Source organism: Myxocyprinus asiaticus, chromosome 21 (genome assembly GCF_019703515.2).
Source record: "Myxocyprinus asiaticus isolate MX2 ecotype Aquarium Trade chromosome 21, UBuf_Myxa_2, whole genome shotgun sequence".
In the NCBI taxonomy this organism is placed as follows: domain Eukaryota; kingdom Metazoa; phylum Chordata; class Actinopteri; order Cypriniformes; family Catostomidae; genus Myxocyprinus; species Myxocyprinus asiaticus.
Genome location: NC_059364.1, coordinates 21,359,953 through 21,382,436, shown reverse-complemented (window position 1 = coordinate 21,382,436; position 22,484 = coordinate 21,359,953). Strand labels below are relative to the sequence as shown.

At 37.1% G+C, this 22,484-nt stretch overlaps 1 protein-coding gene across 1 annotated transcript; it reads left to right on the top strand.

The window, feature by feature from the left end:
• The first annotated feature begins 8,630 nt into the window (after positions 1–8,630).
• LOC127411843 (heme-binding protein 2-like) lies at positions 8,631–11,992 on the top strand. The gene is made up of 4 exons (XM_051647666.1): positions 8,631–8,796; positions 8,901–9,027; positions 10,819–10,987; positions 11,099–11,992. Exons 1-4 carry the CDS (start codon positions 8,668–8,670, stop codon positions 11,271–11,273), a joined length of 600 nt encoding a protein of 199 aa, XP_051503626.1. The 5' UTR covers positions 8,631–8,667; the 3' UTR covers positions 11,274–11,992.
• Positions 11,993–22,484: the final 10,492 nt, after the last annotated feature.

Here is a 22,484-nt window from a genome sequence, read left to right as displayed (position 1 = left end):
TGTGATTTCTCTCTCTCTCTCTATCGCTCGCTCGCTCGCTCGCTCGTTTTCTGTCTATCTCCCTCTCTATCCGTTCCGTTCCACGCCCTCTTCTCCTCCTGAAAACAGGTGACTTTTTGTTATTGGGCGCCACCTGGCGCAAAAATACGGAACTTAATAATGTCTACAACAAATTCACCATTTCATAATGGTTTATGCAGTACTTCCCACTTTATAAATTTCCACCAGCTATTAAATAGTTCTAATGGCTAAATTATTATTGTTATTATTTTTAGCCATTGTTCCATTTAAATGAAATAGCAGACTCGATGGGTGGTCCTGAAGGCTATTTATTTATTTATTTAAATATTTAAATATTTTAAATAGATAAATTATTCCCTTTTAATTCAGTACATTTTGGTGAAGCCAGTCTGTGCTCCTAAATAATAATAAAAAAAATAAAAAAATAAAAATAAAAAGGCCCTGTGGGATGAACAGTTTAAAATTACCATGACAACATGGATCTATAAAAGGTCTGTGAAACCAGTGTCATAGCACAGAGTGGTCAGTTTACACAACACAGCACTGTTTTGGAAAATGAGTTGCTTTTCTTAACATTTGAACCAACACATTTTGATTCAGTTCAATCCAATTAAATCTAATTTACTTCAATTTAATTTAAAGTATTTGCACAGTGCTTTTCACAATAAAGGTTGTTCCAAAGCAGCTTTATGGAGAATAGTGCCTCACAACCCCAGTGAATAAGCTAAAGGCGACACTGACAAGAAAATCCTCCATAAGATGTTTAAATATGAGGAACAAACCTCAGGAGCCACACTCCTCTGGCTGGCATGTTTAAACAAATTTGGACAAGCATAGGAGTCCATCCGAAGGACACTGATTATGGCTGACACTGGACGAGACTTCATGATTCAGATAAGATACAGTGGGGGGTTGATAAAGAGTCAATATCTTATAACACAGATCCACTGACATCCATCAATTTCTTAAAAATGAGGTTGATGGGAAAACAGGACTGTTTTGTACAGAACAGAATATAACATTTCACTGTATACCTTGAATGCACTGTAAGTCGCTTTGGATAAAGCATCTGCCAAATGTGTAAATGTGGTGAACACTACTTTTAAATAGCTCTTTTCTCTTAATTGTCTAAATGTTTCCATTTGGGCTGCATATTAAGAACATATTTTTTTTTTCTTCTTCTTTATTTTCTGTAAAGGTGCATTAAAACAGTATGTACTGTAGGCTATTGTAAAAAGTTATATACAGATAAAACTGAATTGAAATGAATATTTCCATCCAGAAATAATAATATTAGTGAAAGGTTTATGAACATCTCAGTTACAGATACAGTAATTCCATCCGTGTTATTAACTTCCATTTGTGCACATTTGGAACATAAACAATTTTTTGTGAAGCTTTCTCTACGGTGAAAGTGAAAGTGATTTAGATATCTCTCCTGAGTCACATCCAATATTTAAACACATCATGAAAATTTGTTTGACAACCATAAACTGATAAATTTTTGAAAGGTAATGTACTGTTCTTTATCACATTGTAGTCTCAGTATAGGCTACTTTAGTATGCTGAGCTGTTATGATTGCACTTTTATTTTATGAGTAGTGCTGGAGGAACTCTGCTTCAATTTGAAATTAATAATAGGCTTGATTCGTTTGAGCTCATGTTCAGCCTACCAGTTTTATTTTGCATTAAAGAGACCAATGATTTATAAGGAATGGTTCCACTGATTTCCTTAATCTATATAACTCTGGTGATTCCAGTCGACAACTGACATTAAGCAAGCCACTTTAGTCAATTTGATCATTACTAACTAGTCATTTATCTGACACTTTGGGACAAAGAAATTTACAGTATACTTATTAAAGAGATAGTCTCCACCAGGGATAAAGTGCCTTGCTCAATGACACAATGGGAAAACACTGCCAGGTTTAAAGGAAATTACTTTTGTGCTGCCTTTATGTGCTTCTTAGACCTTCAAAGTCCTTGCCACCATTCATTTACATTGTGTGGACCTACAGAGCTGAGATATTCTTCTAAAAATCTTTTATAATTATAATTTTTATAATTATAAAATCTTTTGTGTACAGCAGAACAAAGAAAGTCATGCACATCTGGGATAGCATGATGGTGAGTAAATGATGAGAGAATTTAAAATTTTGGGTGAACTATTCCTTTAAAGAAATTTTCCAGGTTCAACAGCTGCAGGTTAAGCTCAATCAACAGCGTGTTTATTACTCAGCCACAAAAATAAATTCGACTCGTACCTCGTTTATAAAGAAAAAAAAAAAAGAAGAAAAAAAGAAAAAGTCGTGGTTACATAATTACAATGGAAGTAAATGGCTTAAATGTTAAATACACACTGAAAAGCACACTACAAAAGAACAGCCACAAAAGACGTAAACACTATATGTATATTAGCATTACTTTAATGTGGTAAAATCACTTACAAATGCTGCCTTCATGTGCTATTGGAATTTTCCTACTTCCCACTTCTGAAGTGGTAATTATGATTATGTCGTGTTCACGTGCTTTGTTGTCGGAAAGAACAGGAAACATGGATGACGCCAGGTTCATTCATTCATATTTCTTTAGGAACTTTTATTTTGACACCATAATACTGGAGTTTTTATGGAATTTTGGTCAAATACAAGCTATTTTCACGGTGTAAAAATGTACAACATGCATAGAATGTTTGCTGATATACATAAATTAATTTAATTAATTATATTTATTTATCACACATTAGCACATATACAGTGAAATTCTTTTTTTCACATATCCCAGCTAAGCTGGGGTCAGAGTGCAGGATCAGCCATGATATGGCACCCCTGGAGCAGATAGGGTCAAGGGCCTCGCTCAAAGGCCCAACAGTGGCATCTTGGTGGGGCTGGGGCTTGAACCCCCCACCTTCTGATCAATAACCCAGAGCCTTAACTGCTGAGCCAGCGCTGCCCTGATAACTGAATACGACCAAAACGGCAAGCGCTAACAATTAGCTGTATTTAGAAAAATGAACAAAACCTGTCATTCATTACAAAAACTGTACTCTCCTCCGCCATGTTGACAGTTTAGGACTCCTCCCTTCTCGGCAACTCAGGTATCATATAGTTTCCCACTTGAACTTCCGACTAGGGCTGTTTGATTCCAGAAATTTGGGAATCGAGTCTGATTCCTCGTTTTGGAATCGATTCCAAGTGTCGATTGCAGAATAATTTTTTCTATTCTTTTTCGATTCTGAAAAAAAAAAAAAGGGAGGTAAAAGTTACAGTTGAAGTCAGAAGTTTACATACACTTAGGTTTAAGTCATTAAAACTCATTTTTTAACCACTCCTAAGATTTAATATTAGCAAACTATAGTTTTGGCAAGTCGTTTAAGACATCTACTTTGTGCATGACACGAGTCATTTTTTCAACAATTGTTTACAGGCAGATTGTTTCACTTTTAATTGACTATATCACAATTCCAGTGGGTCAAAACTTTACAAACACTAACTGTGCTTTTAAGCAGCTTGGAAAATTCCAGAAAATTATGTCAAGCCTTTAGGCAATTAGCCAATTAGCTTCTGATAGGCTAATTGGAGTTAATTGGAGGAGTACCTGTGGATGTATTTTAAGGCCTACCTTCAAACTCAGTGCCTCTTTGCTTGAGATCATGGGAAAATCAAAAGAAATCAACTAAGACCTCAGAACAAAAAAAAGTTGTGGACCTCCACAAGTCTGGATCATCCTTGGGAGCAATTTCCAAATGCCTGAAGGTACCACGTTCATCAGTAAAAACAATAGTACGCAAGTATAAACGCCATGGGACCACGCAGCCATCATACAACTCGGGAAGGAGACGCATTCTGTCTCCTAGAGATGAGTGTAGTTTTGTGCGAAAAGTGTAAATCAATCCCAGAACAACAGCAAAGGACCTTGTGAAGATGCTGGAGGAAATAGGTAGACAAGTATCTATATCCACAGTAAAACGAGTCCTATATTGACATAAATCTAATACTTATGGGTCATTGACAAATAAGGTTGTACAAGGTGTTATAGTGAGAACTCTTTTAAAAATGTAGTTTAAAACACTTGTGTCATGTTCTCAGAAATGTAATCTTTGTGTCCAGTTTGGTTTCATACATTTTTTAAAAACATTAATAGCATTTTCTTAAAAATTCAAATCTAACTTTAAAAACATTGTCATGTGGTGTAACCATTAAGTAAAATGTATTATAATATTTTCTTTGCACCTTGAATACATGAGTATAAACAACTTAATCATTAATTTCCAAAAAGTTTTCAAACACATTTTTCAAGATAAAATATATATATATATATATACACTATATATATATATACACACACACATAATGTTTTTATAAATTAAGAATTTGAGTCAAAAATATAAAAAAGTTTTCTCAGGGTTACACCACATGAACAAAATGTGCCTTTTCATAAAAATGTCAAATAAATATCAGATGTTTAAAACTTCATGCTCAGTCTTGAGGGTCTGAAGGTGTCCAGTCTGTTATGTTTTTTTATGGTCAACATCAGGGGCGGACTGGCCATCAGTAGAACCGGGACTTTTCCCGATGGGCCGGCCGCGAAACAGGGCCAAATGGGCCGCGATAAGCTGAAATGGGCCGCCTTGTTATGCAGAACGGGCCACAAAACGGCACCGCGATATGCCGAAGGGGGCAGCGATATGCTCGAGCACTGGGGCTTGATGTGTAAACGTTGCGTATGCACAAAATGGACATTGAAATGTGCATAAGCAATTTCCCATGAACATATAGTGATTTATAAAAAATAAACTTGACGTAAATATGTGCGCACAGTCTGGACACTCTTGTACGCACTCTTTTACTGGTATGTGTGAATTGGCGACTCCAGCTGGACAAATAATGAACTGAACAGACTGATTATAAACTCTGATTTTCAAAAGTACAGGTGCATCTCAATAAATTAGAATGTCGTGGAAAAGTTCATTTATTTCAGTAATTCAACTCAAATTGTGAAACTCGTGTATTAAATAAATTCAGTGCACACAGACTGAAGTAGTTTAAGTCTCTGGTTCTTTTAATTGTGATGATTTTGGCTCACATTTAACAAAAACCCACCAATTCACTATCTCAAAAAATTAGAATACATCATAAGACCAATAAAAAAAATATTTTTAGTGAATTGTTGGCCTTCTGGAAAGTATGTTCATTTACTGTATATGTACTCAATACTTGGTAGGGGCTCCTTTTGCTTTAATTACTGCCTCAATTCGGCGTGGCATGGAGGTGATCAGTTTGTGGCACTGCTGAGGTGGTATGGAAGCCCAGGTTTCTTTGACAGTGGCCTTCAGCTCATCTGCATTTTTTGGTCTCTTGTTTCTCATTTTCCTCTTGACAATACCCCATAGATTCTCTATGGGGTTCAGGTCTGGTGAGTTTGCTGACCAGTCAAGCACACTAACACCATGGTCATTTAACCAACTTTTGGTGCTTTTGGCAGTGTGGGCAGGTGCCAAATCCTGCTGGAAAATGAAATCAGCATCTTTAAAAAGCTGGTCAGCAGAAGGAAGCATGAAGTGCTCCAAAATTTCTTGGTAAACGGGTGCAGTGACTTTGGTTTTCAAAAAACACAATGGATCAACGCCAGCAGATGACATTGCACCCCAAATCATCACAGACTGTGGAAACTTAACACTGGACTTCAAGCAACTTGGGCTATGAGCTTCTCCACCCTTCCTCCAGACTCTAGGACCTTGGTTTCCAAATGAAATACAAAACTTGCTCTCATCTGAAAAGAGGACTTTGGAACACTGGGCAACAGTCCAGTTCTTCTTCTCCTTAGCCCAGGTAAGACGCCTCTGACGTTGTCTGTGGTTCAGGAGTGGCTTAACAAGAGGAATACGACAACTGTAGCCAAATTCCTTGACATGTCTGTGTCTTGATGCCTTGACCCCAGCCTCAGTCCATTCCTTGTGAAGTTCACCCAAATTCTTGAATCGATTTTGCGTGACAATCACAAGGCTGCGGTTCTCTCGGTTGGTTGTGCATCTTTTTCTTCCACACTTTTTCCTTCCACTCAACTTTCTGTTAACATGCTTGGATACAACACTCTGTGAACAGCCAGCTTCTTTGGCAATGAATGTTTGTGGCTTACCCTCCTTGTGAAGGGTGTCAGTGATTGTCTTCTGGACAACTGTCAGATCAGCAGTCTTCCCCATGATTGTGTAGCCTAGTGAACCAAACTGAGAGACCATTTTGAAGGCTCAGGAAACCTTTGCAGGTGTTTTGAGTTGATTAGCTGATTGGCATGTCACCATATTCTAATTTTTTGAGATAGTGAATTGGTGGGTTTTTGTTAAATGTGAGCCAAAATCATCACAATTAAAAGAACCAAAGACTTAAACTACTTCAGTCTGTGTGCATTGAATTTATTTAATACACGAGTTTCACAATTTGAGTTGAATTACTGAAATAAATGAACTTTTCCACGACATTCTAATTTATTGAGATGCACCTGTATGTAGTTAAGCACTTAAAACAGAAGTAATCGTTATCAAGCCAATAGTAGGCTATATATTATATATATATATATATATATATATATATATATATATATATATATGTATGTATTTATGTAAAATACCAGTCAACTATAAAATCTTAGTAATCCGATGATATCAGACAATGCAGCACAAAGAATTCGTTTTGTTTCCAGTACTAAATATTTAACTTCTCAATAAAAACACCCTTAAAACGATTTAAAAGGTTTTCTGAGAAGCAAAATTGCTTAGGTTAAATTTATGTCTGCAAAGATAAAAACATTTTGCCAAGGGATATTCAAGATATATTATTTGAAAACAAGTTAATATCTTAATAAATAACGTTTCTTCATGGTGCAGCATCTAACCTTTGTGCACATGTGACATTTACAGTCTTATCTCTTATAATACAGTTTCTTCGTTCAACGCAGTAATCACGTGTCTGGGTGGTGAAATGCATATGGTAATTGTATGCAGATGAGGATATGCATAGTAAAAACAGGCGTTGTACACTCCATATATGGTTATTTTGGGGATGAGACGAGGTGGAGAATGAATCACGTGCATGTACGCACAATCTTCCGCTAGCTGGGATTTATTAAGGGAACTATGCGCAGGTTGTGGCGTACGTACGGTTTTATAAAGCTGAATTTTTTTGTGCGTACGCAAAATCTGACTTTTGTGCTTACGCACACTTTTAGGAAGAAATCTAAGCAGAGTTTTATACATGAGGCCCCAGGTTATATTTCATAACAAACAGCTCACTACAAAGCGTTCTTTGCACTATTTATAGTATGAATGACATTTAGGCCTACTATTAATAGCTCCATTCTAAGATTAAACCAGGGCCTGTATGCACATACCAAAGTGCAATGCTTCAATCCAATGAGATAAATCTGAGGGAAGTCTGAGCAGATGCGCCTGTATTTCGAAGAACTACCGCAAATAATCTCAAAAGCACCACTGAAAATGTCTGTTATCACTCATTGAGTTCTTGTTTTAGAAAGAGGTTTATTTTAGAATGTACAGTAATTGTCCACTACCTTTTGTACACTGTATAAAATGTCCAAACAATACACTTCTGTTTTATTTAACAATCCAGGTTGTTGTACTGGTTTATTTCATACAATCTAAAAATATACATTTTATAACGTGTATTTAGCCAACTTGTTTTTTTATTTGATTTCATAAAATAATTTTAATGTAAAATTGTGTAACATGTAGGCTAACTCAAAATAAATATGTATATGCAAAAGGTTTTAAACACTGTGTAAAAATAGCCAGAACGAGTAGAGAAGCGTTAGATTCTCGCTTTTATAAGTGTAGCACAATGATCATTTAAACTTTAACATACCGATTTATTGATGTGATCTGGGAAGCTAACTCAACTCTGCCATCTCCTTGTTGCAGACTTGTGTTGTAACATCGGGGAAGTTATTACTGTGTGCCAAATTACTGTCACAAATTTGGCACGTTGATTAAAAGTTGAATCCAAAGTAAAATACCGGTAGACTATGTCTGGAAAGCAGATGTGTTAAAGGGCTTGTGTGATTGCTTCATACAAGTTCAGCAAACGGAGTGGATTTCCAAATGCCCTACGTACTACAAAAGACTCAGAGTCACGTTAATGATCGTTAAGATGCAGACATGGTATGATCTTTTTGTAAATTGTATTAGTGCTGTTAGGCTTCTGAAATGTGTAGTTCAGTGGTCGAGGAAATAAACACAGTCCGAAAATATCAACCGGTTTCCCCGAAATGAATCGATTATTTTTGGAATCGATTCCCAGCCCTTCTTCCGACTTCGCTGGGTCATTCGTGTGCTCGAAACTCGTAATTACGATTTTTCCGAGTCCACTTGAAGGGCACATAACATTATCTTTGTAAAGTCGTCTCTAATTTTTCAACCTCGATGACATGACGAGGTAACCCGGGTAAATCCCTGATTTTAATCTTACGTGCATCAGGTAAAGTCAAGTGCGGCTGTGGGGAATTTTCCCAGGTTGCACTCAGAGGAGGGAGGAAGGAGACGGGATGGAGAGTTCGGTGAGGTGGTGAGGGGCGTGTCTACCTGGATGATTCAAGAACAATCTGCGGCAACTGCTTCTGTCATCTTGCAGCGCAATGGCGAGGACTACAGCTCTGTGTCTCCTGGTTGTGCTTATATTCTTCCAATGTGCAGGATGTTGGGAAGCGCCCTGGTTTTGTCATGGTCGTGAATGTCCGAAGTACACTGTCGTACATGAATATGAGGTAGTTTCGACTTCTGTTTTGTTGTTCGAACAATTTGTTGAACTAAATATTGAGTATTAAGATGTTAAATGGAATTTTACTGTGTTCATAAATACATTAAAAAGGGATTTGAGGAGCGCGTCTACGACACCAGTCATTGGATCACCACTGATGTCGCCAGCATCAAAAGAGAGGATCTAAACGTTGGATTTTGGAAACTCTATTATTTCAATCAAGGGGAAAACAAGGAGAGTAAGTAAGCTACATTAAATGCGATATGTAGCCTATTCGCATTGTCATGTTGATAATGGAGTATATGTGCTGTCATTCTCAGTATCTCATTTCTAACTCTGGATAGTTCACCCAAAAGCAGGGCTGCAACCGCAATATGCATTGAGGGGGACAATTCCACTCCCATAATCAGATATGGCCAAATTGAAAATGTCATTACAGTACATGATTCGGATGTCATTAATAATTTATATAATAATGTAATCTACATATATTGTAAATGAACTAAATGAATGTGGTAATCTGGCAAGCTTTTGAAGGAACTTTTTAGAAAATTCACTTGACATTGTCTAAGAAAATGATTGATAAAACACAAAGAGCATTTTCACCCTCAGATTAAAACTAGAACTTTAGACCTGTGATTTGAGGCTTACACTGAGTTTTTAGGTTGTGGCAAGGACAGTGTCCTATATTTTTAGTGCAAATAGTATTAGGTAATAAACAATACATTTAAGATTTTCTAAATTTCTTTATGTCTTTAATTCTCAATTTTTTACCGCATCTCCCAAGACCATTTTTATTTTGGGTATGTTTTGTCAGGTCTATGCTTAAAAAAAAAAAAAAGAGTAAGTTAAAGGAGTAGTTCACCTAAAAATGGAAAATGTACTTTTACTCACCCTTATGTTGTTCAAAACCAATATGCTGTTACTTTTTCTTGGAACATAAAAATAGATATTTTAAGCAGCTCTGTTCCATAGAATAACAGTTTATAGTGAGCAGGAGCTGTCAAGCTTCATAAAGGACAAATACTATTAAAAGTTATTAAAGGTTCAGTATGAAGACATAACAGTAGTCCATATGACAAGTGCACTTTATTCCAAGCTTTTTGGGGCCATAGAAAAGCTTAGAGTTTTATGGACTACCTTGATGGTATTTTCATGATGCTTTTTTTCTTCTTTGGACCTTGACAGCAGAGGTCAATATGAAGTGTTTTTGTATGTAAAAGAGCATCATTATCAAGAAAGATTGTGTTAAGATTATATTGGGGGGAGACAATGTGGCATAACTTGAGGACAGAAAATAATTTTGTGTATTTTCTTTTTGCAAGCCAGCTGATGTCATGCCATTTTTCAGATACATCAGTGATGAAAAAAAATTCAAATTATATTTGTCTTTTCTTTGATACAGCACAACAAAGAAAGAAAAGATGACTGAAACTGGCAAATTGCTAGCAATGCAGACACAGTGTTTGTCATGTACTGTGTGAACTTAAAAAAAATAAATAAATAAAAAAAAAAAATTTTGGTCACATTTAAAGCCTTTATTCAGAACATTTTTGAATTTACCGCATTTACTGTTTTAAAGGACCGAGGACACCCGTGACCCCCCCCACCCCCAAAATGGGTTGGTCCCTCCCAATGTTCAAGACATGGTTACGGCCTTGCCCAAAAGTGAAAATTCTGTCATTTATTTTAAAGCAACCTCATGTTGTTGCAAACACGTATAACCTTATTTAGTCAGTGGAACACAAAAGGTGATGCTAGGCAGCATAATACTCTTAGTCACCCTTCACTTCCTTTGCATATTTTATACAATGAAAGTGAATGTTGACTGGGACTGTTATTATTCTTAACTTTCTTTGTTCCACAGAAGAAAGTCATTTGGGTTTGGGACCACATGAGGGAGAGTCGGTTTTCATTTTTGTGTAAACTACCCATTTAATAAGAATTTCAGAAAATACTACAATGTATTCCTGTTATATTATTGTCATTTTAAGCTTATAATGTATGTATCTGTAATTTTGCTTCTTAGATAAAGAAATTCCTATGACCAGGCCTGTAGTGGTGTCAGTGAAGGAGGCTGATTCAATGGGGGAGAGACAGGTGTCTGTTTCAGTCTTTCAGCCTGATACAATCATTCCTGAACCCAATGATGAGACCATAAAAAAAATAGTAATACCAGGCCGTACTGTCTATGTCAGGTGAGTCACTTCAAAGATGAAGTTAAAAAAAGGGTTTATTTATGATCTAGATCTTCTCACTCAAGCATTCCTCAATCTATCATGTTACCTCTCTTTTCTGCCCATTACCAGGTCATTTGGTGGGATAGCATCAGATGTTGATGCCATAGACAATGTGCAGAAACTTAAAGCAGACCTCAAGGTTGCAGGAAAGCAGTTTAATGAAAACAAGTTTGATGTTGCTGGTTACGATGCACCGTGGGACTTGATCAACAGACACAATGAAGTTTGGGTCCAAGCAGTCTGAGGACTTGTAGCAACTACATTTTGTTCCTCATTCTCCCTATACTGTGTAGCCTCTTTTGCACTATGCAATATATTAAATGTTTACTTGCATATCTGATGAAGAAATCTTAATATTTTGTTCATGTTTTAGTTGTAATCATAGTATCCATGCATTTTATAGACATAAGTGTGGATGCTCTTTGTAGATGACATTTTGCTTGACAGGATTATTAACTGGTTTTAGGAATTCAGTGACGCAATAACATAAAACTAATCAACAGTAGGTTTAGATTACACTTAAATATATACTAAAACTTTTAATACTCAGGGCTGGATATGGGGGTGGATGCGGAGGAATGGAGTTCCCGGAGTGAATTGTGTGGCGGAATGGTGTTCCCGTTCAAACTGGCTACATTTGTTAAGGGAATGAAGTGTATTTCTATATTTTCTCCACTAAATAGCCTACGAAAGCTATAAATGCTTGAGATCTTCTGCGTCTGTGGTTGCACAATGTTGACTATCGTGAGTGGCCAGAACACATTCATGCAACAGATTGTCAGATACACACAGGAATCCACAGGCAACTGATCCACACTTGCACACAACAGATCCACACGTGCTCAATTTACAAATCCACACAACAGAAGAATGCACAAATATATGGTTTTCTTTGCTCAGAATATCATCCATAAGTGCATAAGTGTATGTGTAATTTAATGCACAAATAAATGCTGAGACGTTTGTATTAGTATTCTTCGAGAATGACTGTTCTGCAGCCTTGACATACACACAATGCTGGGGGCATGTTTTAGCGTGGCTGACAGCAGATGCCCATTCATTAAAATGAAGGGAAATATCCAGTAGATTTTTATTTTTTTTTTTTTAAACAAAAAAGAAAAAAATGTTCAGAATGTTAAGTTTTGACCAAGAATTTTAATTTCTCATGTGTAATGTGCTTATAGGTTACAGAGATATAATCTGAAATAAGTTTTGTTTTTATTTATAATAAAATTCCATTTTTATCCATGATGGCAAAGTCCCATTTTCAGCTGCCATTTCTCCAGTCTACTAAGAAAATAATGTGTCACATAATGTGGAATCATTTAATATGTTCACTTAGTACTAAATTAACATTTCTTCGTATTAGTATTATTTGATTACAGTAAAGTTACTTTACTCTTGCGAGTCAAATTTCAGTTTTAAAAAATAACCAAAAAGAAACATATTTCTCCTCAAATTCATCAATCTATTGTTCTTTAGAGAGATGAAGGCTATTCCATGCACTTCTGTTTTGAAAGAATAAAACAAACTTGATCTAACCGGGACAGAGAGAGAAGTGGACAACCCAGATGCACAAGAATACAAGTACATCAGAGTCTCTAATCTGAGAAAAATACTCCTCACAGGTCCTAAACTAGCAGCTTTAATTAACAGTATATGCCGAACAGTTGCATTGCAGCAAGTATTCTTAGATGAACAGGAAGTTTTAAGAATACATTTATTTTAAAAGAAGTATTAAATTGTAACATAAACTAGAGTCCCCCCAGTAAATCTCGGCCATTTCCACCACTGTTAATATTGAATTCCAATATTAATAGTTTTGAAAATAATAAGTTTGGCCTCTTCCAAAAAAAGTTGTATATTATGCATTTTAAGACATTCTATTCTCCTTTTTTCTTTTAATTAATTCTCTTATTTATTTATTCCTTTATTAACTGATTAAGGTGTAAAAATGTATTTAAAAATGCATAACAATTTAGGTTAAAGGGAAGAAGATAAATGTCCTGACCTAGAATGTTTTCTGGAAACAAACCTGCCACTTACTGAAAGTTCCCTAAAAGACAAGAAAAACAGGTTTAGGAATGACCAGAATGGGATAATCTGACACGTTGGCATTTCATCAATTTTTGCTTTTGGCAATAACTACACCCACTTAAACAGCTCTAACCAGTTGTCAAGAACTTCCTTTCCATGGACTACTTATGGAGCCATTTAATTAAAATTGCATGTCTCAGTGATATACAAAGAAGAAATGTAGGTGAAACTGCAATGTCATTGTGAATCTTACAACAGACAACATGTTCCAGTCAAAATTATATGTAGCTGAATGTAACCCCGTTTAAATGTAAAGGGTTCTTGGCAAAGGGTCTTTCCAGTGTACATAATAACCTCAACATGCAAAAAGCATGTAGCTTCTGACAACATTTTTGTCATTTGCTTCTTGGTGTTTATGCAATAATTGTAAAATACACTTTATCTAAAGATTTTTTGTTAATACATACAGTACATACATTACAACAGCGGGATGTGAGAGGGTTGCTTTGCATCATGATAGTGTGGTATGGGAGAATGAGGCCTGCAAAACTGTGTGTGTGGGGTCACTAAATGTCCCCGCAAGGACAGTAACACCTGAAAACACATATACTGGAAAAAACCTTTTAATACCTTAAAAATTTTCTTCATGTGGCAACTTCTGAATTCACCGGTTTTATTCAAGTATAATATTTAAACATAATATTTAACATGAATCAACCTGACTACATTAGGTTACACCAATAAAAAATAATTTTAGCTCAATATTAAAAAAATAAATAAAAGTCAATGGAAAGGCCACACACTGGTAGAAAAATGGTGTGCATGCATGTGTGTTTGTTGACATGGACTTCCCTCTTGTGTATAGTATGGGAGTGTACTAGCTGAAAGGTCCACCTTAGATGTTTTTTGTCATTGTGACTTATCTGGAGTTAGTTTAATTAGTCTCTTCTTCTCTAGAAGGGCAAGGAAATGTAATGAAACTCCATTTTCCCATCTCTGCAGTTCCACACTGCAATTCATCCACATACCCTTCTCTGCAAAAATGTGGCTGCAGTCTCACCTGTGCGTGTGTGTGTGTGTGTGTGTGTGTGTGTGTGAGAGAGAGAGAGAGAGAGAGAGAGAGAGAGAGAGAGAGAGAGAGAGAGAGAGAGAGAGACTGTTGTTTTTAAAGAATCCCTCTCTCTGTTGCACATCGTTTCTCTCTCAAACATTTAACTTTCTCTCTTTGGTTGGTTACACAGCAGCTAGCATAGGCAGGGCTTCAACAAACATCCAAAACAGTAAAAAGACAAAGTTTGCTTACTTTTCATAAAATAATTTTATTCATAGGCAATTTGCTTACACAGCATAAAAACCCTAAAGCAATTCAAATACATAATCCTGGATTGATCAGTTTGTAAAGGCTAAACACACTTTAGACACATGCAGAGCACCGCTGTCTGTATTAATGCACACTAGGTGGCAGTACTGGTTCTTGGGATCTCCTTTTAAATCCTACAGCACAGCACACCTCATGTGGGATCAAACGAGTCTTCTCTAAATTCTGGTAACTAATTTCGTGCATGTTCAGATAAATATTTGCCATGAAGATTTTCTTTGGGCTAAATATGTTGTTACATATAATGTATGTCTCAGGAAACTTTAAGTGACATGTATGTGTGGGCAGTACCTGACTATCAATGAATGTAACAATTAATAAAACCCACTTCCCGGCATGCCTCAGCTTCACCATGGGAGTTGGACACTCAGTGCCCCTCAACACACATTCACTTAGTTTCCATGGTTACATTTCTATAGTAAGAAGCCAACCATGTTCGTCAAAAACATAATTATGCTTCACTGAAGTCAGATCTGTAATAACATAGAGGTGTTTTTATGAGTCATAGAGAACTTGCTGTGACTACTTATAATGGTATTTTCGTCACCATGCCTCAGGGCTGTTGTTTTCTGGAGTTCATTTAACACGGCGTGGTGGGATGTTGGTTATTCGGTTGAACATTTGATAGAGGCAATGTGGAAATTAGCACATACTCCTCGAGCATAGGTAGGTATGGTAGATGTTGTGCCATTCACAGGAACTGAAAGACTTTGATGCTGTGATATCTTTGAAGAGCCATAATTATCTAATTTATCTGACCATTTAGAAATTCTGTCTGTGCTCGTTCATGCCACCACAGTGTCCAATAATAGCCCATTAGACTTGTGCAAGTTACGTCAGCATATGTTTGCAGGCTTGTGAATTTTAATCTGCCCTGTTTTGGATGATGTTCTTGGTTTTCAGGCCCCAGCCAAGAGGCTGTTTGGACTGGCTCATGGGAATTCATCTTATCAGAGACTGGCCAGTTTCCTGAGAAAATGACCTGAGCTCTATGCTGTCAGATAAGGCAGTGTAGGAATGCAAGTGCTGTTCTGCAAGCTGCATTTTTAAAGTGCTTTAAATATGTTTTATCAGATAGTATCTTTATGCTTTTGTCACTGTATGCGTTGTCTGTTCATCACATGATCTGCTTGTCCACCTGTTTGTTGATGGTTGAATCTTACAAAACCTGTCAATAAATGTCACATTTGACCTGACCCCCCCCCCCCCCCCCCCAAAAAAAAAAACAGAAAGAAAGAAAGAAAATAAATCTTTCCATAAAGAAAATGTAGTCTACCATGAGGACCCTTACATTTTTTGCAATGTGACATTGTTTTGAGGACAATTAAGCATATACCAATTCTCATTGCTGTAATACATTTTTGCATCATTTTTTAGTAGTAATTTTTTTTACCAAATTACAATAAAAATACAGTTTTTTTTATTAAAATCAATTTATTTTTAAATATTTAAACCCATTACAAATGCTACCATGATGTACAAATACTTTAAAATGTATATATGAATATTTTTTTCATGTGACAGTGCAGTATACATTTGTATATATTTGTTTACAAATATTCTTTTGATTTTTAGGATAAATGTGATCTGGACACCTTAATTTACATATTTCTCTCTGTGTCTCTTCATCCATTTCCTGGAGGTCCAAAGCATCTTGTCAGCTGCTCTTTGCTTCTCCCATGGGTCCATCTTTTTACATAACAGATTATTAAAAATACAGCAACTTATGCCAAGTCTAAAGTTTCTGCAGATAGTTGAATGTACAACAGTGCTTCATGTAAAAAAAATTTTGTTTTTTTTAAATCATCCCCCATGATTAACCTTCACTGTTTATTATTGATGAAGTTCTAAAAGTGAGGCCACCTAACAAAAAGTTTTTAAAGTCAGAGAGTGCACTGAGCCTGGCTGCTGTCACTGAGCCTCAAATGCTGAGAGCATCAAAACTCAACTCAAGTTTGGCCCCAAAGGCTTCCTTTTTTGATCAATCATTCTTTAACATTGATATCACTGCAGAGTACATATAAAATAGCCAGATTATTATATACTGTATATATATTGAATACTAGACTTCCACTTCCTTCCACTTAAGAGTAGGCTCTGTTATGACTGTTCTCCTTCAGAATAATGAGTGTTTGCATGTTGGGCAGATGAGCTTATTGCAGCCTTTGGGTCCCTCTGCGGTTTATCGTCATCCCTCCTCATCCAAATTTGTGTTCACTGTCTCCTCGCTTAACCTTGATCACACAGCCAGTTTGGAAGCATCTTCTATTTCTGAATCTTAGAGTTTAGGGTTATGAATTATAGATTTGAGTTTTTCCAATAGGGATGTTAGGGATTTTATTGTAACATTTTTGTTGTAAACTTTCACTCAGCTTTCATTAAAATTTAAGAATAATTTATCTCAGCTCATTTACTTGGCTTGAACCTAATATGTACAGAGGCACTTGCCACAATACAAGAGCATGCTCGAAATCCCAGTCACAAATCAAAGGTTGGCTTTGTTTAAAACCAAAATATAAGGAATAAAAATTTATATTTTTGTCTTCTGAATGCTTCCACCATATACTGATTAGTCAGTGTTGCGTCATGACCAAAAGCTTGAACAAAAGCTATGAAATTATATAAACTTCAGGCTCTTTGTCTTTAAAATATATTCTGTATACTGTTGTTCACAGTCGTGTATTGCTTTATTTTCAGTTTAGATTGTAGTTTGCATAGATCTCCTCATGAAATTCCAATCATTTATTTAGCCATGCGTTATACACATGATATCCTATTAAACAGAAGCATGTAAGCTTGTATAATTTATAGTAAATGTAATTTTGACTTCATCACAAGGAAGATCACATGGCTCTTACTAAAAACTGTGAACATTTTGGATAAGTTAAGACATTTTAATTCACTGATCTGATGCACCTTTTCTCTCATATTTCTCTTCCTCCCTCTTATTGACAGATTTTACATTGTATGAATTTGAAAATTTTAAATTACCAATCTGTAACCAAAATATAATGTCTTCAAAGTTAATTCAAAAGATTATCATTTAAAATACAGGTATGCATTAATGTACCTTTAAATGTCTCTGAGGTCAAAAATATTTCAAATCAAATTTTAATTGTGAAATGGCCTGCTATGGAAATGGTTGTTTGCACAGTTTATGAATATGTGTTCCTTCCTGGTCATGTGGAAAACATAGCATTATTCTTTGTCTTACTGACATTCCAAATCAGTCTGGCACTCTGTTATTCTGTCACTACTTTGTCAGATTTTACTAACCCCAGATCACTTAGAGCAAACAAAACAACACTCTGTCAAGTGTGTTAATTTTACAATACCTTAGCCTGAGGTAAATGCATAGATTGATAGTCTTGGAGATCTGAGAGATCAGATAAATACATTCTGCCTTTTATTTTAAGGGATAGTTCATTCAAAAATGAAAATTCTGTCATCATTTACTCACCTTCATCTAGTTGTCTTTCCTTCTTCCATAGAACAGAAAATGAGACGTTAGGCCAAATATTAGGGACTCAGTCACCATTTACATTCAGTGCATCTTTTTTTCCATGCAAAGAAAGTGAATGTTGATTCAGATTGTACATTCTGCCTGACGTCTGTTTTTGTGTTTGGAACAACATGAGGTTGAGTAAATGATGACATTTTCATTTTGGGGTAAACTATCACTTTAAAAATTGAAGCAAAAATTACCTTTGAATCTCATTTTAATGGTGTAACCCCCAGTGTCAAATGCACCCTGATGAGGCTGTACATTATTGCACAACATTTACTGTGACTTCACATTATTACCTGTGACTGCACACCCACTTTGTGTGCATCACACTGACATCTCCAAAAACCCAAGCAGACTCTGTATAATGCCAAATTTTTTCTCTTTCTACTTCCTCCCAATGTGCAGCAGGGTACAGTGATTTCCTTAGAGGACAGAGGACTGTCCAAACATATAAAAACTCACTGCCTGCCTGCAGGGTCTCCTTGTCCAGTCAAGTTTGGTGTGTAGAGAAAAGTGCAAGTGGAATTCTGAGGAGAGGTATTCTTTGAACTCAGCTCCCAGTTTATTTTCTATCTAATTGGTTTCACTCTGACTGTACATAAAGAAATAACTCACCCAAATGCAAAAATTCAGTTATCATTTACTTCATGTCATTCCTGCCACTTTCCATACAATGAAAGTGAATAGTCACCATGGCTGTCAAGTAAAATTTTCAGTCAACATCGACTTTAAATGTCTGTTTGGACTAATTTTATTATGCTTATGGTGTTTTTTTGTATCCTTTTTTGAGCTTGACAGCCCCTATTCCCCATCCACTTTCATTGTGTGAAAGAGATCAGCTTGGACAAACTGCCAAACTGGTGTTCCCTGGAAAAAAAGAAGGTTGAAGGTCATACGTGTTTGAAATGACAAAAAGATGAGTAAATGTTGACAGAACTTTCATTGTTGGGTGAACTTTCCCTTTAAGAACGAGGGTTGAAAAATCAGAACCAATTTTTGGTGAATTTATTAAATGAGAAAATTGCATTTTATTATATGGTTCAGAACTAGTGCGTGACTTGAATTTAAGTTTCTGCCAAATTTTGGCTGATGCTTAAGGTATTCTGCTGGCTAAAGATTTTAACATGGTCCAAACACTGAAAGACTCCTCAATACAACAAGGAATTTAGGATGTCAAATAATTAAACAAAGGTGAAACTCTAAGGGCCCTAATTTACAGTTTTTATCAATTGCTTAGACACTATAATCCATTCCATGAGCCAAATACCATAAACCATAACATAATTTTCCAAAAGAAAGAGTCATTTCTCAAAAATACTCACTGTTCCTGTGTTTCAAACAAGTTGCAAATTTGTTCAACTTTTTTTTTTTTTTCAAAACTCCTGACACAAATTTATAATTTTACACCATGTGAGCATGAGAAAGCATTGGTATTCAAAAACCCTCACAATGTCATCATAACCTGAACTCTGTTATCACCATGTGAACAATAGTAAGCAAAATTGTTCACACACAAATCAGAATGTTGTCCCAGGATGCATAAAAAGCACTACACATTAGCATATTGGCTTTGGGGAAAAAATGGATTCCAACAATTCAGAAAGAGGTCAGGTTAGAGGAAGATGGAGAGAGAATAGGAAAGGTGAAGTTGGAAGAGGAAGAGGTTATGTAGAGATGGAGGTGGAAGAGGAAGGGGGAGAGGAAGGGCATGGAGAAAATCTGTGTCTGATGACGTTTGCGCTACTGTTCTTGATCAGCTAACATTGCGTTGGGCTGACACGAAAAATGCACTTAGATTTGTGAAAATCTCTTGAAAATTGGATAAGACGCAGCACACGGTTGTTGCGAGTGGTCACAAAAATAGAGCCCTAAATGTGCTGATATGAAAAGGGAACAATTAAAACATAGCAGCACATGAAAGTTCTGATTAAGTGATGTCGGCATAACCTAAGACACATTCCACATACTATCATATTTACTTTATTAATACTGCAATGTATTAAAACAACTGACCAGATACCCTGAATGTACAGTAGAAGAGAAACAGCCTCAGAGATGCAAGTTAGGCAGATACAACATATCACAACCATAACAGCCGCCTCTCCTCTGGAAACCCACATGATATGTTTTTGGCCAGATAATGCAAGGTTCTGCAGTTATTTCCGGCAGCAGGGATTAAATTATGAGTTTTCTCACAGTGTGACTTGGTTGAGGATTAGAGAGACTTTGGGATAAATGTCAAAAGACTCTCTAGACTCAGCTCTCACTATCCACCTGCATGACTCCGTCATCTCTAACACTCAGTCCTTCATAACACTCATACTGAAGATGTGGAAGTGCCACATTTATTAAAGGCTTATAGCAGATTGGGAATTCGCAATAGAGTAAACATAAATTGCCATACCTGCATATGCTGTCTGCTTACAATAAGAGGCACAATCAGCATACTGTGCATGCAATTGACCTGTTCCATGTGACATCACTGTATGATCGCGCTGCCATGTTTGTGACCAAAATTCCATTTACCTTCAGTGTGCTATGCTGTGGGATGCAGAAAAAGTCTATAAAATTTTTGTTTCTATTTGTAAATCTCGAAAAGGTGATACTGCTGTTTCAATACCAGAGCCTAAATGTAATTTAATGTAATAATTTCAATAAAGTTTATCTTTTAAGTGACATGGCTTCATTTCACCAAAGGCAAACAACGATGAAGGGGGAGAGCAGGGATAAAAACACTTGTGGGTCTTTGCAGGGCCGTAACCACCATAAACATTGAGGGGGACATGTCCCCACTAATATTCACAATAGTAGTCTACTGATATGGATTTTTCCATTGTTGATTATTAAATTACTAAATTTAATAATCTGAACCCCAATCCTGAATATGTGGTTGTATCCACAGGTCTTTGCTTATTTATTGAGACATGTCAGTTATCTATACACGTGTCAATTATATTTATAACACCATCGATTTTGATACAATTAAACTGGAAATGCACATAGAACGATGTTATTCATAACACTTAGACTGTATAAAGGTACTGTGTATGTTATGTAAAACATTTTAATAAATAAAAAAGCACTATAATGTGAATATATAGTTGTAACGGGTTCACAAGATGGGCAAGGAGGAGGCAGGAACCGACTGAGCAGTCATCGTAAACTTTTAATGACACAAATGAGCTTAAACAAAACATAAAGTGTGCTTTGCAGCAAAACACAGAGACAGGCACACACACAACTTGTGTGTCTCTCTCTCTCGAACTGGCATCTCCGGCTCCCTTTTATCCCTCTCCCGCTGATTAGCCAACTCAGAACCTGGCGCGCACCCTCACAGCCCGGCCACGCCCTCCTCCTCGTCACACTCCTCCACCACCCGATTCAGACCAGGGCGCCATCCGGACTGGCTTACTTCCCTCCCCATCTCTGAAGGGGAGACGCTGCCCTTCCGGCCATTCTGCCACCCGATGGTCTTCCCCGCCTCCTGAGAATCTGAGAGAGACAAGGGGAGGGAGAGGGGAGAGAGAGAGAGAGAGAGAGCAGGAGAGATAGAGAAAGAGAGTGAGAGGAGAGGGAGAGAAAAACTGTCTCGCCGGTCCCCGAACACGCTGTCGACTGGTCCTCAGCCAGCTATGCAGAGGTCCTCTGCGATGCCGGATGATGGCACTGGACCTCGCCTCCTGGCGGACCTCAGCGGGTTTCTCCGCCTCCTGGTAGACGTCAGTGGCTCCTCTGACCCCTGGCGGCCGGCAGTGGCTCCTCCGCTTCCTGGCAGATGGTAGCGGGCTCCTCCATCCTCTGGCAGATGGCAGAAGCTCCTTCAATTCCTAGCGAATGGCAGCGGGCTCCTCTGCCTTCTGGCGAACCACTCCAGTACCACCGGACCATACCTCCTTAGCATCGTGGCCCTCCATCAGTGGTGAGGGCTCTCTGACAGCGCATCCTTCCTCCCTCCCAGGTTTCGTTACCAATGTAACGGGTTCACAAGATGGGCAAGGAGGAGGTGGGAACCGGCTGAGCAGTCAACATAAACTTTTAATGACACAAATAAACTTAAACAAAAAATTCACAAAATTTTGCATTTGCAGCAACACTCACAGACACACACACAGCTCGTGCATCTCTCTCTCTCTCTCTCTCTCTCTCTCTCGCTTTGCATGTTGGGATTGTTGGGTGTGTGAGCGTTTTACGGGTGAGAAGAGCAACTCTTTTTTTCATTTTTCTTTCTCCTATTTCTTTTTTTCAAATATTTATTTTGTGTGTGTGTTTGTTTGCTTGCTTGTTTGTTTGTTTGTTTGTTTTCTGACCTCGTGGCGGGATGTGGAGATGGAAGCTCACCCAAGTGAGTGGAATTCTTCTCTTTCACTCCGTCATGGAGTCAGGTGTGTGCCTGATGCCGGTGGGTCTGTGGAAGATGTGCTCATGGCTGTGGGTGAACAGATTGGCTTTGAGAACATCATCTCGGCCTCAAGAATGAACAAGGCCGTCGTGATCTTTTTGAAGGAGTGCGGTTTTGTTAGTCGGCTGATTGA

What these genes read in the sequence shown, in the direction of transcription:
- LOC127411843 (XM_051647666.1), top strand. Translation starts at nt 8,668, where the DNA reads ATGGCGAGGACTACAGCTCTGTGTCTCCTGGTTGTGCTTATATTCTTC. An exon ending in CTGTCGTACATGAATATGAG is followed by an intron (nt 8,797 to 8,900) that starts GTAGTTTCGACT and finishes TACATTAAAAAG; the next exon opens with GGATTTGAGGAGCGCGTCTA. An exon ending in TCAAGGGGAAAACAAGGAGA is followed by an intron (nt 9,028 to 10,818) that starts GTAAGTAAGCTA and finishes TTTGCTTCTTAG; the next exon opens with ATAAAGAAATTCCTATGACC.